General features: G+C 43.1%; 1 protein-coding gene across 1 annotated transcript; it reads right to left on the bottom strand.

The window, feature by feature from the left end:
- Positions 1-5,381: 5,381 nt before the first annotated feature.
- Positions 5,382-15,225, bottom strand: LOC105355511 (uncharacterized). Its single transcript, XM_011482935.4, has 2 exons — positions 14,876-15,225; positions 5,382-7,759 (listed from the first exon to the last, which is right to left on the bottom strand). Exons 1-2 carry the CDS (start codon positions 15,045-15,047, stop codon positions 6,279-6,281), a joined length of 1,653 nt encoding a protein of 550 aa, XP_011481237.2. The 5' UTR covers positions 15,048-15,225; the 3' UTR covers positions 5,382-6,278.
- Positions 15,226-16,359: the final 1,134 nt, after the last annotated feature.

The following is a 16,359-nucleotide window of genomic DNA, read 5'->3' as shown; positions in this document are numbered from 1 at the left end:
GTTTTTGTTCGCATTTGAGTTGATCAAGGACTCAATTGTGGTGAAGAGGACTCTGGGGTTATTTTTATTTATGGAAATGATGTTAGCAAAATATGAATTTCTGGTCTGTTTTACGGTTTGATTATATAGTTTTAGTTGATTTTGGTATAGTTGATAGTTTATTTCAAGTTTGTGTTTTCTCCAAAGTCTTTCGTCTCTTCAATTGTTTAATTTCCTCAGTTCTCCAAGGGGGTGTGGCTTTGGTTCTTATCTTTTTAGATTTTAGAGGAGCAACTGAGTCGAGACTGGATTTTAATTTACTGTTAAAATTTTCAATGAGTAGATCACAGGGGGCCGGCAAGACAGGTGGAGAGTGGGAGCGAACAGATGTAATAAATTTTCCGACCACTTCAGGAGTCAAGTAGCGTTTCTTCACCGTTCTCACAGAGGTCTCTTGCTTTATAAAACCAGTGATGTTAAAAAGCACACAGTCTTCTTTCTCTTTCGGCTTTTCCCATCAGGGGTCGCCACAGCGAATCATCCTTTTCCACCTCACTCTATCATGGACATCTTCTACCCTAACATTAGCCAACTTCATGTCCTCTGTTAAGACATCCATGTATCTCCTCTTTGGCCGTCCTCTTGCCCTCCTGCCAGGCAGCTCCATCTCCAACATCCTTCTACCAATATATCCACTATCCCTCCTCTGAACATGTCCAAACCATCTCAGTCTGGCTTCTCTGACTTTGTCGCTAACACAGGCAACATGAGCCGTCCCTCTGATGTACTCGTTCCTTATCCTGTCTAACCTGGTCACTCCTAAGGAGAACCTCAACATCTTCATCTCCGCTACCTCCAAATCAGCCTCTTGTCTCTGTCTCACTGCTACCGTCTCTAACCCATAGAGCAGAGCTGGTCTCACCACTGTCTTGTACACCTTTCCTTTGAGTCTTGCTGGCACTCTTCTGTCACACAACACTCCTGACACTTTCCTCCAACCGCTCCAACCTGCCTGCACTCGCCTCTTCACCTCTTTTCCACACTCCCCATCACACTGAACTGTTGACCCCAAGTACTTAAACTCCTGCACCTTCTTCACCTCAGTCCCCTGTAACCTACCGCTTCTACCTTGATCCCTCTCGTTCAGACACAAGTATTCTGTCTTACTACGACTGACCTTCATGCCTCTTCTTTCCAGAGCAAACCTCCACCTCTCTAGCTGTTCCTCCACCTGCTCTCTACTCTCACTGCAAATTACAATGTCATCCGCGAACATCATTGTCCAGGGAGATTCCTGTCTTACCTCGTCTGTCAGCCTGTCCATCAGCATAGCAAACAAAAAAGGACTCAAAGCTGATCCTTGGTGTAGTCCCACCTCCACCTTGAACTCCTCTGTATGACCTACAGCACATCTCACCACCGTCATACTTCTTTCATACATGTCCTGAACTACTCTGACATACTTCTCTGCCACTCCAGACGACCTCATACAGTACCACAGCTCCTCCCTCGGCACCCTGTCATACGCCTTCTCTAAATCTACGAACACACAATGCAGCTCCTTCTGACCTTCTCTGTACTTTTCCATCAACATTCTCAAAGCAAAAATGGCTTCAGTGGTGCTCTTACGGGGCATGAAACCATACTGCTGCTCACAAATCTCCACCTTCTTCCTAAGCCTGGCTTCCACTACTCTTTCCCACAGCTTCATTGTGTGGCTCATCAACTTTATTCCTCTATAGTTGCTGCAGTTCTGCGTGTCACCCTTGTTCTTAAAGATCGGAACCAGAACGCTTCTCCTCCATTCCTCAGGCATCTTCTCACTCTCTAAAATCCTATTGAACAACCTCGTTAGAAATTCCTCTGCTGTCTCTCCTAAGCACTTCCATACCTCCACAGGTAGGTCATCAGGACCAACGGCCTTTCCGCTCTTCATCCTTTTCAGAGCCTTCCTAACCTCATCCTTTCCAATCTCTGCTACTTCCTGCTCCACAACAACCACATCTTCCTCCCTTCTTTCCCTGTCATTCTCCACGTTCATCAGCTCCTCAAAATACTCTTTCCATCTTTTCTGTACACTCTCCTGAGTTGTTAGCACCTTTCCATCTCTGTCCTTAATCACCCTTATCTGTTGCACGTCCTTCCCATCTCTGTCTCTCTGTCTGGCTAGCCTGTACAAGTCCTTCTCTCCTTCCTTTGTGTCTAACCTGTCATATAGCTCATCGTAAGCTTTCTGTTTGGCCTTTGCCACCTCTCTTTTCACTCTACGCTGCGCTTCCTTGTACTCCTGTCTACCTTCCTCAGTCCTTTCTACATCCCACTTCCTTTTAGCCAACCTCTTCCTCTGGACGCAGTCCTGTACTTCCTCATTCCACCACCAAGTGTCTTTACCGTATTTCCTCTTTCCAGATGACACACCTAGCACCTTCCTACCTGTTTCCCTGATAGTTTCTGCTGTAGTTTCCCAGTCATCTGGAAGCTCATCCTGACCACCCAGGACCTGTCTCAACTTCTGCCTAAATTCCTCACAAGTTTCTTCATTCTGTAGCTTCCACCACTTGGTCTTCTTTTCTGTTTTCCCTCTCTTCTTCTTCCTGACCTCCAGAGTCATCTTACACACCACCATGCGGTGCTGTCTGGCTACACTCTCTCCTACCACCACTTTGCAGTCAATAACCTCTCTCAAATGACCTCGTCTGCATAGGAAGTAGTCCACCTGAGTACTCCTACCTCCACTTCTGTATGTCACTCTATGTTCCTCTCTCTTCTGGAAGTAAGTGTTGACTACAGCCATTTCCATCCTCTTCGCAAAGTCCACCACCATCTGTCCCTCCAGATTCCTTTCCTTCACACCAAACCTGCCCATCACCTCCTCATCACCTCTGTTGCCCTCACCAACATGTCCATTAAAGTCTGCTCCAATAACAACTCTCTCTCCTCTGGGGATACTCTCTATGACCTCATCCAACTCATTCCAGAATCTCTCCTTCACTTCTAACTCACAGCCAACCTGTGGCGCATACCCACTGACTACATTCACCATCACCCCTTCGATTTCTAACTTTAGGCTCATCATCCTGTCTGAGACTCTTTTCACCTCTAGAACACTGTTTACAAACTCCCCCTTCAGAATCACACCTACCCCGTTTCTCTTCCTATCAACACCATGATAGAACAGTTTGTATCCTCCTCCAATACTACGTGCCTTGCTGCCCTTCCACCTTGTCTCCTGCACACACAGTACATCTACCTTCCTTCTCTCCATCATGTCTGCCAGCTCTCTGCCTTTCCCTGTCATTGTGCCAACGTTAAGAGTCCCTATTCTCAAACCTATGTTCCTGCCTTTTCCCTTCTCTCTCTGGCCACGGACCCTTCTGCCTCCCCTCTTTCTTCGACCAACAGTAGTCAAATTTCCACCGACACCCTGTAGGTTAACAGCATCGGTGGCGGTCGTTGTTAACCCGGGCCTCGACCGATCCGGTATGTCTAAAGTGTTGTGGATGATTCGCATGGTTATTTTGGCAATTTTTACGCCGGATGCCCTTCCTGACGCAACCCTCTCTATTTATCCGGGCTTGGGACCGGCACAGAGGCAACTTTATAAAACCAGTGATGTTAAAAAGCACACAGTAATGGTCAGATACAGCCAGATCCACAACAGTGGACACACTGGTAGGTAAGACCATGACTGATGACGAGGTCAAGAGTGTGCCCCCTGTTGTGAGTCGGCTGCATGACGTGTTGTTTAAAATCAAGAGAGGAGAGCAAGTCCAAGAACTGAGAGGTGCAATAGTCTGACTTCCTGTCTATATGCAGGTTAAAATCACCTGTTATTAAAATCATGTTAAAGGAAGTGTGGACAGATGCTAAAAACTCAGAAAACTCCTCAATAAAAACAGAGCTTGGTTTGGGTGGTCTGTATACTGTGATGCATAAAATTGGAGGGCTGTTAAAAACAAAGGCATGATGTTCAAAGCTGGGGTACTCATCTAATGACATCTGCTTTACTGCAAAGGAGTTGGACATTATAGATGCAGTACCCCCACCCTTTTTGCCCTCCCTGGTTGAAAAAACAAAGCTAAAATTTGGTGGAGAGGCCTCTGTGAGAACAGTAGATGCATCCGTGCTCAGCCATGTTTCAGTTAAAAAGAGTCCATCAATTTTATAATCATGGATAAAATCATTTATGATAAATGTTTTCTTGGACAACGACCGAATATTCAAAAGTGCCATATTAAAAGAGGGGGGTGAAGTGGTTGTGGATGCTGCTTCCTCAGGTTTTGGTGCTTCCTTTAGTGGACGAAGCCAGTTAGTGTTTGCTTTTCTCCCAGCACTTCCCCTCATGGAAGACCTGTCTGTAATAATGGTCTTAATGGGATAGACTGGGGGGGCAGCAGGTTGTGGCAACGAATCACTATCGATTGAAGCAGTTTCTTGGGGAATGTGGGGGGGTGATACCACATCCAGTCAGTCACTTCCACAGACTGATGTCTGCACAGATGACGAGGAGGTCTGGACTGGTGTGGGCATGATGGGGACCGGTGATGTCTGGACAGAGTGTCTGATGTTTGCAGCTAAAATATTGCTGCCCAGTGGACTGGGGTGAATCCCATCAGTTTTATAAAATGATGTTCTGTTCCAGAAAAGATTAAAATTGTCAATAAAAACAAATCTGTTAGGCTGGCAACAGACTGGAGCCAGGTGCTCAGACTCAGCAGCCTGCTGAAACGGCCCTGGCCGCGGGAGAGGGAGGGTCCTAAAAGCCAAAATTACATAGACATGACTTGGATTAAACATTAACTGTCTCGTCTGGCTTCATAACTATCCTTCAGAGAAATGGCGACTGAATTGACATTAAGACATTTCTAATGGTGAGGTCACACTGGGTCAGTCCAATTCTATTATGCAGTCAATGGGTTCTCCTTTGGGGGTCTCTTTGACTGCATCTGAGCAAACTTCCTCTAGAGGTCTGAACTAGACGAAAACAAGTGATGGCAGAACATAAACACTATAAAACAACAAACCAATCTCTCAGCAGAAAAGAAAAAATTGTGGTTTAAGTGAGTGGACAACATCATCACACTAATGCTTCCATTGGTTTTAGTTTCTTTGGAACAGTTGGACGTTGCTTCATGAAGATCTACAAGAAAAACTTCTCTGCTGCAGAAACTGGTGTTTGGTAGAGTTGGAGATACTTCAGAGCTGAAACAGGCAGATTTAAGAAAGACAAAACAGTCAATATGACCTATAAACCAATCAAATGATTGGATGGAGCTCTGTGATCTCACATCAGTCCTGAGTTCAGCAGTCAGAACTGGACCTGAGGAGTCCAGCTTTAGAACCAGCAAACAACAAACAGACAGCAGAAACCCACACAGTGGGAAAGACACCCCACTTCTGACTGATGTTCAAGTCCACTTTATTCTTCGCATTAAAAATTGGAACAGAACACTGAGAACCAAACAGAACAGAAGAACAGTTCTAATGTCTACTAGAAAACATGAATCACAAGAACACCAGACACAAATACCAGTCTGGTTCTTTATCCGCCTCTTCCTGCATACATTTTTACTAAATCCTTTTTCTCACTAAACTGTGATTGACATGACTCAACAAAGTATAAACTGCAATTATTTTATTTTTAAAACTATTTTGGTATGTTCACAAATCACATTTAAAGTGTTAGATTAAGATATGTTTAAAAATAATTATAGTGTTGGCATGGTAATACACAAACTTAGACAACATTGTTTAGCTTATACCATGGTCAGAGTGAATACTACAAAATCATAAAAGTACAAAAATCTACTGAGAAAAATCAACCAACAAAAATTGAACATTATCAAAATCAAAACATACCCTCATAATTCAAAACAACACATTTCTATTTAAAAGTACATCTAAAAGAATGAATTTGATAAAGTTAAACAGCTTAAAAAGTGAAACTCATGATGTTTAAAATTATTACACAATCCCTGAAGAATTTTTTCAGGACTCATATCAGATTTCAGAAATCTGTTCACTTCAATGCATTCAATAATCACTTCTGTCTCATCAGTACTGAATAACTGCATCAATGTGGTATGGAGGCCATCAGCCTGTGTACATTTAATTAAAGATCAGGCTGCTTTGATAGCTGACCTCAGGTCAGTTTCCCTTCTGTGTGAGTTCTCATACGTGTTTTATGAAAACTTGCGTTTAAATGTCAAATACATCACTAAAACTTTTATCGCATTTATATCACACACAAAAAAGGGCTTTTGAGACTAGATAAATCACTAAAACTTGTTTTATATTCTTTACAAGCAAGGTTTCCCTTCTGTATGAGTTCTCAAGTGTCTTCTGAGATTATATAAATCCTTGAAACTTTTATCACATTCTTTACACAAAAAAGGCTTCTCTCCTGTGTGAGTTCTCAAGTGTCTTTTGAGATGAGATGAACAACTAAAACTTTTATCACATTCTTTACAAGAAAAAGGCTTCTTTCCTGTGTGAGTTCTCAAGTGTCTTTTGAAATGAGATGAACAACTAAAACTTTTATCACATTCTTTACAAGAATAAGGCCTCTCTCCTGTGTGAGTTCTAATGTGTCTTTTGAGATCAGTTAAACATCTAAAACTTTTATCACACCCTTTACACAAAAAAGGCTTCTCTCCTGTATGAGTTCTAATGTGTCTTTTGAGATGATATGAACTACTAAAACTTTTATCACACCCTTTACACAAAAAAGGCTTCTCTCCTGTATGAGTTCTAATGTGCGTTTTGAGATTAGATAAACATTTAAAACTTTTATCACATTCTTTACAAGAAAAAGGCTTTTCTCCTCCATGAGTTCTCATGTGTCTCTTGAGATTAGATACACTTCTAAAACTTTTATCACATTCCTTACACAAAAAAGGCTTCTCTCCTGTATGAATTCTAATGTGCGTTTTGAGATGGGATACACAAGTAAAACTTTTATCACATTCTTTACACAAAAAAGGCTTCTCTCCTGTATGAGTTCTAATGTGCGTTTTGAGATGGGATACACAAGTAAAACTTTTACCACATTCTTTACAAGAATGTGGCTTCACTCCTGAGTGGGTTCTCGTGTATGTTCTAAACTTAAAACCAAAACTTTTACCACTTTCTGAACAGATATGATGTCTGTCTTTTTGTGTGGAGCCAAATACATTATTAACAATTCTTGAGCTTTCAACAGACGTTACAGAAGAAAGTCTCTTTTCGCTTGGTGTTTGTTTACGTTTCTTAACCAAAGTTGAGTTTGTGAAGTTTATTCTAACATCAGAGTGGCACAGACTTTCTGACATGTGAGAAGTGTCCACACTTTGGACATGACTTCTGTGTCGTCTCTTCCTCTGATCTGTGTTCTGTGGGTCAGTCTCTTCATCTGTAGTTGACGTTGATTCTTCAAGTTGGTTTCTTTCTTCATCCCGACTGTCAGTTACATTAAAGCTCTGCTGATTGTTAAGATCTGCTTCACTGTTCTCATCTTCCTCATAAATAGGAATCTCCATCAAGGTATCAGTCTCCTGCTTCAGATCAAGCTGCCCTTCAAACTGACTGATGTAGAGTTCCTCTTGCTCCACTTTTATCAATAGAGATTCTGGTTCTAGTTTCTGTATAATCAGTGTAGGTTCTTGTTCCTCTTTAATGTGTTGAGGCTCTGGTTCTTCATGTTCCTCTTTAATTTGTGGAGAATCTGGTTCCTCTTGTTTCATTCTCAAATTCCTCTGTTGGTTGCAAAAATCCTCTTCACTCACATAATGCTGAGGGAGGACTGCAGGGACAAAAAGACAAAAAAAGAGACCTTTTATACCTTTAAAGGTCTTTGTGTATTATCAAGAAAAATCTAAATCCCCTTTTTTCAGTAGCACTGGACTTAAATAAACAACAGAATGTAACACAGCTATGACAGTTAGAGTTGATGTCAGTCTTTCAGTCTTCATTAGGTCAAACACCAAATTAAAACTCGTAAGTTTTTCAAAAAAGGTTAGACACTATTAGTAATAAGGTTGTGGTCATTGATGATGTATCTAGTCAGGATTATCAGCTGCACTGGTGTACCTGTTTTCCCCAGGTGCACCACCACGAAACTTTGGTGCATATCCTTAGACATGTAGGGCCCTTGGTAGGGGGGGGGGGGGGGTGCTTGGACATCACTGCCAGCAAGCAGCAGATGCCCTCCTAGCACCCTACCCGCCAATTTTAACTGCACCTTAGACATTTAGGGCCCCTTGATGGGGAGGGTGATGGGACATCACTGTGAGTAATCAGGAGATGTCTCCTCAGTGCCCTACCCGCCAATTTTAACTGCACCCCCTTTGTACATACCCCTTCCCCCTAAAAAAACATTCCAACATTAGGACACACACGTGAACATACACACCCTCACTAACACACACGCACGTAGTCATTTCGCAAGGAAGGTGGGACCTTGGACCATCTGTCCCCTACCCCATCCCTGGTGGGGCATGCGGGGCCCTTGGCAATGGCGGCTGTGTCCCCCGGGTGCCGGTTTCCTGGGGTGCTCTCCCCACGCAGGGAGAGGGATCCCTGAGCTTTCTGGCAAGGCCAGAAGCCTGGGATCATATCACACCTGAGCCGGGGGTGTCTGTGTCCCTGTGGGGTGGGTTCTGGTCCCTGCCGCCGGGTGCTGGGCCTCGCCAATTTCCATCTGTGGCTGAGCCTGGTCGGGCCATGTCTACAAAAGCCCTTGTGGGCCCCCTTCTCCCTGGGGTGCCCCCCTCCTGGGCGGGGGCGGCTGGCCCCCGTCTTGCACCTTTCTTGACCAACCGTGGGCCTGGTGGGTGGCTATCTGGAGTGCGGAGCGGGTCTCCCTTGAGGGGTCTTGGCTCGTACCTGGGGTTGGGGCGGGGGGATGCCCAGACCCCCTGGGTGGTGATTGTCTGGGGCTGTGGGCACCCCTCTCGGTTGGGGCCCGGCGTTGGGCCCTCCTAGCGCTGCTGGGGGCTGCTCTCCTGGTTGGGCTGGGGCGGCACTCTCTTTCCCCCCATGCATCCCTGCTGTCTGGCTCTGGGGGCCTCGTGGCGGTCCTGCTGGCACTGGCCTGGGTGGTGGACGTGGTCACCTGGGGGGCGGTTGTTCTCTGCCTGCTGCTGCGTGGCGTTGGGGGTTTCTGGCTACCGCGGCTGATGCGGCGGGGGTCTTGGTGTGGGGGTGGCTGGTCACTCCCCCTACTTCTTTTCATTTTCCATCATCCATTTTAGAAGAACATAAACACTCAACTGAGCACAGGTGTTAGCTCACCTTTGCACTAATAATTTGCGTGATCGAATGAAATATCTCACACTAGTTGGCTTGAAGGCATAAGTATGCATGTGCGAACAATATCGGTATTGTGTATATGTTGACGTTTGGACATTTTTGCAGTTAACAGGTGTGTTTATAACATTTGAGTGTGTGTGTGGACAGGCCCGCCCCTTTGAGATTTGTATTCTATCTGAACCTTACCGTAATGATAAACATCCAGTAGCTTGTTGCTTTATGCTACTTCATGGTTTTACCCCCCTCCTATGATCACCCTCCTATCCCCCCCCCAACATCCCTCTCTCTTCTTCCCTTCTTTCCATTTCCGTCCGGTCCAACAAAAGGTTTTTCAAATATGATTAAAATGAATAAAGTTTGGCCTTGATTACAAAAGGGGTTTATTCAGACATACCTCTGGTATGTCAGAAGATTCATAACCCCTGTTGTAAAAGTAAAATATGTCCAACACAAGAGGCCTTTAGCTGTCATCTGTCTGTCCAGCTGTTGGACAGGACAAGTTTAAAAAAAAACTTTGGTGCACAGACCTTCTCAACCACATTGCATTTGTAAAAACGTCAACCAAAGTCTCCCTACTCTATTCCATTCTGATGCATCCACTGACAAATAGATCCATGTACGCCCTTGTTTTCCTCGTTTGAGCTGGGTTGGTAGGGACTTGCGGGAGAGAGTGTAAACCAATGTTTTATGAGATTTTTAACGGGTTACTTCCATGCCAACAGTCCCTCCACAACTCAGATGAGCAATTCTAATAAATTCCTTCTGCTTTGCATAGACCAGGGGTCGGCAACCCAAAATGTTGAAAGAGCCAAATTGGACGAAAAAAACAAATAACAAATATGTCTGGAGCCGCAAAATATTAAAAGCCCTATTTAAGCCTTATAATGATGGCAACACATGCAATATGTATCTATATTAGCTATATTAACCTATTATCAAAATGACTGAGTTGCTACAAATACAAAATGAGCATTAACGATTAAATGTTCAGTGACGTGCAGTCAGGAGAGGCAGGTGAGGCTGTGCCTCACCTGTCATATGGGAAGAAAAGAGAAAAAATAAATTCAATTATTATATTTAATCAGTAATTTGTGCTTTGCAGTAATTTTCCATTTAAATGTACCATTTTTGGGTGTTTTTTCTTTTCAAAATCGCTGAATTTGCCGTTCAGATACTAAGAAGTGACGTGCGATGAGGCACCAGCCCGCTGAGCCTCACCTTGGATTGCTGAAAGAAACAGGAAACGGGATTGATAAGGCGCATTTAAAAGTCATACATTTTCTTCCGCCAGCAGGGGGCGGCCTATGAGCCGGTGCCTCAAATGTGTAGTTGTGGGTCATAGAAGAAGATGGAGTGAGGGAGGGAGAGAGACGTGAAGGCCAAGTGGAACTTAACTATGAGGGGCCGTATAAGACATTATTTATTCTGAACCATTCACATTCATACATTCTTGCTCTCACATTCATATATACTCTCTTACGCATACATATATTCTCACTTGCACATCCATATATTCTCACTTGAACCTACATGTATTCTCACTTGCGCATCCATAAATTCTCATGTGAATGGTTCAGAATAAATAATGTCTTATACGGCCCCTCATACTTAACTGCATTGCAAGTATCTACATTTTAAAACCTTCTATGCTCCTTCTACCTCTTCATTCATTCATCTTCTTGACCGTTTATTCCCTTTCGGGGTCACGGGGTTGCCGGAGCCTATCCCGGCCACTTGGGCGCAGGCAAGGGATACCCTGGACTGGTCGCCAGTCTGGTAGAATGTCTTCAATCACACATCCATTCACTCTCACACTCACACCTATGGACATTTTAGAGTTGCCAATTAACCTATGTAGCATGTTTTTGGACAGTGGGAGGAAGCCGGAGATCCCGGAGAAAACATGCACGGATGCATGCACGGGGAGAACATGCAAACTCCACACAGAAAGGTCCCGCGTTGATGTAGTTTATCATGTCCCCCAGCCGGGACTTGAACCAGGGCCTTCTTGCTGTGAGGCAAGAGCGCTAACCACTGCGCCACCGTGCAGTCCTTCTACCTCATAACCCTCAAACATTTCAGTATGGGAGGAGTAAGCAGAAAAGCAGCTTGCCCACTGCTTTAAACTGGTGTTTTCACATAGGAGGAGAAATGCAGAGACAGTCTGGCGCAAGCCTGTGTGTGTATGTATGTGCTGAAAGCAGCAGCATTTTTCTAGGGCATATGTAGAAAGGAAGAAAGGAGATGGCACACCTATGGAAGCGATTCTGTAGCATAAATAAAAAGCAAAGTCAGAACCAGAAAATGCTTTTTCATTTTCAAAATGCAGCTGCATTTTTTGACTCAAAATTAAAATGAAAAAGCAATACTTCAAAATGCTTTTTCATTTCCTTCCTCAACACAGCTTATTCTGTCACTTAATTAAAATGCTAATGAAAATGGTATTTGACATTTCATTTTCAAGATGTTCTCTGGTAAATGTGTAGCATGATTCATTTAGAAATGTCTAATTTGACAATTAAAATGGATTAACAGAAATGCTTTTTAATTTTCAAAATGAAGCTGCACCAAATGACTCAAAATTCAAATGAAAAAGCAATATTTCAAAATGCTTTTTCATTTTATACTTAAAAACCTCTTTTTCCGTGTCATAATTAAAACGAAAATGCAAAGAGGGGATTGCATTTGCATTTTCACACCCACCCTGTGAAATTTGTAGCAAAATTCTTTCTCAGTGAGCATTAGCAGAGGGGAGGCGGGGCGATTACGTCACTGCTTAATCCGTGTGTCCTGCAGCTGAAGTTGGCTTGCGATTCACAGCTTCTGATTCGCGAGGCCACTAAAGGAGCATTCAACTGCATTTCTCGCATTAAGATCCAGGAATCCAGGTTTGAGCAGTCCAGGTCTAGCAGTTTGTGAACAGGACCCGGTTTTAGGTGATCTTAATGCGAAAAATGCAGTGGAATGTTCCTGTTCACAACCAACACAAAGCCGTCTTCTCTGCCCAGAAAGCTCCACTGCTCCTAGTCTGTCTCGGTCTGTCAGCGGCCGGACACACGGAGAAAGCAGTGACGTCATCGCCCTGCCTCTCCTCTACTAATGCTCACTGAGAAAGTGAGTCAAATACCATTTTCATTAGCATCTTAATTAAGTGACAGAAATATAAAGTATATAAAGAAGTATAAAATGAAAAAGCATTTTGGTTGCTTTTTCATTTTAATTTTGAGTCAAAAAATGCAGCTTCAATTTGAAAGTGAAAAAGCATTTCTATTAATCCATTTTAAATGTCAAATTATACATTTCTAAATGAATTTTGCTACACATTTACCAGAGAACGTCTTGAAAATGAAATCTCAAATACCATCTTAATTTTAATTAAGTGAAGGAATAAGCTGTGTTGAGGAAAGAAATGAAAAAGCATTTTGGTGGATTGCTTTTTCATTTTAAGTTTGAGTCAAAAAATGCAGCTTCATTTTGAAAATGAAAAAGCATTTCTGGTTTTGACTTTTTATTTATGCCACAGAATCGCTTCCATACACCTCTGTGTGTCTGCTGTGTGTCTTTAGCGCTTGTGTAGGATAAAGGAGGAAGGGAGACAAGAGCGCTCAAGTAAGTGACTATTCAGTTTGTGTTATTCAGTTAGGGAGAACAGTGAAAAAAAAGTTTATTCTAAAGAACAGAGACTGGATGTTTTATTAACCCTCTCTAGAAGCGCTGAGGGTCTGAACAGGGCGTTATCGTGCCTGCGCCTTAACACCTTTTATACTGTAAAAACGTTTACATTTTTTCAATTATATTTATAACAGTTTTTAGGACGCGTGGGATGTTAGAGAGAGAGGGGGGTATTAGTATAAAAGAAATGGGGGAAAGGTGGGTTTAAAAATAGATGATTCTGCATGTTAACCTGAATAGTCCAATGAGCTCAGTCGTTTTATAATCACAGAACTCAAAAGTAACAAGCAAGTCGAGTCAGCTTAAAACCTATAAGCCGATTCAACTTTGACTACAGTTATATCTTTATTGGACTAAAACAATTTGAGTAAATGAAACCTTGGTGTCAAAACTTATCAGTAAAGAGACCTAATTACGTCATAACGTACGCCCATAAACGTAAACTCAGCAACATACTCAGAAGTCTTCAAGGTGGCGGAGGTCTGAAGCGAGTCGCAGTGAGCCCAAGTTAGGTACGTCTAGGTAAGTCGTATTAAGTTATTTTTTATTTTTTGACTTTCGCCTCTGTATTATATATGTGTTGCTTCTTTTGATGTTCCTTTTAGCATATCCTTTGTATTCATGGCGTCTTCCACGAGTTTCTACCTTCGAATATTGTTCTGAATTAAACAATGATGTATGTAAAGTCTTTCATCTTAATTTGTTGAGCTGTTTTGCAGGATCATGTCATCGGAGAATTAATGCGTGTGGTAAAAAGAAGTTGTTGTAGCAAAGTTTTAAGTCTTACGTTTAGTTGCCGCACATTTTAAATCAGCTAACCGTTACTACTATTTAACCGCTAGCTCATTATTACTTTTCACCACGGGCTCTGTGATTTGGTAATGGTAATGTTTTCGCGTAGCTTGTATTTCATGTAGTAACCTTATAAATGCAAATGTGGGCTAAGTTAGCTTCCCTAAGCTAACGTGTTCTGGTATCTTATTTTAGTAAAACGATGCGTTTGAAAAATAAGAATTTTCGCAAAGAGCTGATGTAAGTTTTAATTGTAATTAACAACACGGTTGCAATATTTAAGACACGTGAGCAGCTCCCAGACCAATGAATCTTTCGGCTATGGAGAAATTTTGATCTTATTGACACAGTGCAACGTCAAGCCCAGCCAGATGCACTAATGACTTGTAGTCATCAGTAAAGCATTAAAGCATCTCCATCCCCTCCGGAGACTCAGGAAGGCTGGAATTCAGACACCTCACCTTATCACCTTCTACAAGGGCACCACTGATAACATCCTGACACAGAGCTTCACATCCTGGTCTGGCAGCTGCAAACAAGCTCACCAGGATTGTCAGGACCTCTCCTGATCCTGGAGGAGTTATACGAGCACCGCTGCCTACGCAGAGCAACCTCCGTCATCAGGGACCCCAGCACCCCTCTCATGGACTGTTCTCCCTCATGCCAACTGAGAGGAGGTTCAGGAGCATCAGCTGCAGATCGAGCAGGATGTTTAAAAGCTTCTTCTCACAGGCTGTGAGGCTGCTGAACGGACTGTCCTCCTGCAGTCATGCTCTCACAAACTCCACTCTGGAATAAGACCCAAATGATGACCCCCCTCAAAAGACACAATACATGGATATAGACTCTAACACCCTCCCTCCCCATACAAAAAGGCTTCTGCACATAGTCACTTAAATGAAACAAGACTGTTTATACTGAAAGCTGGTCTCTATTTCATTTTATTTCATTGTTATTTTTATTGTTCTTACTTGATGCTATTTTATTGCTTGCTCTTTTGCACTGTTGTTATTGTCGTTAATAGTGAGAAACAACATCTGGTCTGTCCTGTATTTCTGTGCAAATCCTGTGTGAAATGGCAATAAAACCGATGTTGAATCTTGAATGAAAGGGCTTCTCTCTTCCTTTGATGAAGGTAACATACCTATTTGGTGGATCTGAAGCTGTGGTTTCCAGAGGACATCCAGCAGTCTGCGCTGACGACAGAGCTCCTGCTCGTACTGGACGATGGTTCCTTCACAGAGTCTGCAGATTTCTTCAGTAGCAGCAGCTAGTCGCTCGCTGATCAACTCTCTCAGAGACTGAAGGGAAGACATGGTTCCTGCTCCGATCTTCAGCTCCAACTGCCACAAACACCGCCGTCCTCTTCACTACAGCTTTGATCCTCTGCCAGTCTCACAATCACAGGAAACTTTTCTCCTGTTTGGAGATTTTCCTGAAAGTCCCTGTGATTCTGCAGCAGTCAGTTCTGCTCAGCCTGCAGAGCAAACAGAAAAGACTCTGGAAGCTTCCACATGTGAAACTTCAAGACAAAGAATCCAAACAACAACATCTGATTGGTTCACTTTTGGAGGGAAAGCTGCAACAGTCTTCTGTGATTGGTTCAGCCGTCCCTGCTCCCACTAGTCCACTGCACAGGGGTCAACATTCCAGGGGGGGTTGGTAATCCCATCCTCAGAGTCACCTTCTATTTTTTCTACCCCACTGGCTCTTTCAGAATAAAGGCTTGTTGTAGCAGAAACCTGAATGGAACATCAGAATGGACTCAAACTGCTGCTGATTTCAAAGCCTCGTTCTCAACTTCCCGCTGAACTCTTCATGAGTTTGAGCGTCTGTGACAAACTCTACAGTTGAACAACAGCAGTGAAAATCTCCATGGATGTCAACTGTTAGAGAATCAACATGAGAATTCCAAGAGTTTCTGCAGGAACTAATCACAAAGTCAGGAGCTGCAAGGCCTGATGGGAGATCTGTGATCCTATTTGGACACGAAGGAAACTCCTTCAAACAGGAAAGATTTCATCCGACACAATCACTTTGATGTTGACATGAAGATGGATCCCAGTGATTCAGGTGAAAAACATCCCATAATACTGTTCTAGAGGGTTCTAGAGTGGTGTGGAGATTTCTAGTCTTTTCTGCGGTGAGAAAGCCAGATGTTTTTTAGATTCAAAGCCGTTCCTGCTTCCAGAAACTCCCAGCTGTCAGGGAGAAAACAGGGATTTGGTTTATCCAGAGATGCTTCCCAGCCCAGAACCTGAACCTGGTTCTGAACATGAAGCCGGTCTTCAGGGACAGCGGGACTGATGAGTTAGTTTATCTTCTCAGATGGAGTTCAGACCCCTTAGAGCTGAAACAGTCACTTTTCTCTAGGAATCAGGTTCTTGTTGTCTACATACTGCTGCAGTCAGGGGAACAAACAAGAAACACACACACAAAGACACACAAAGAGGGAGGAGCTTAGCTGAGGCATTGAAGTCATGGTTGAACTCTTCTAGGACTGATTTTAGACACAGATACCACTCGTGTTGTAATCAATAACATGCTTGGTCAGCTTTACCATAAATGTAAACATCACATGGTCTTTCATTAAAGCCCATACCTACAGAAATAAGAACTGACCAGAAG

The sequence above is a fragment of the Oryzias latipes genome, chromosome 13 (assembly GCF_053564925.1).
Source record: "Oryzias latipes strain Hd-rR chromosome 13, Olatipes_Hd-rR_3.1".
Lineage (NCBI taxonomy): Eukaryota > Metazoa > Chordata > Actinopteri > Beloniformes > Adrianichthyidae > Oryzias > Oryzias latipes.
This window is presented reverse-complemented; position numbering and strand designations above follow the sequence as displayed.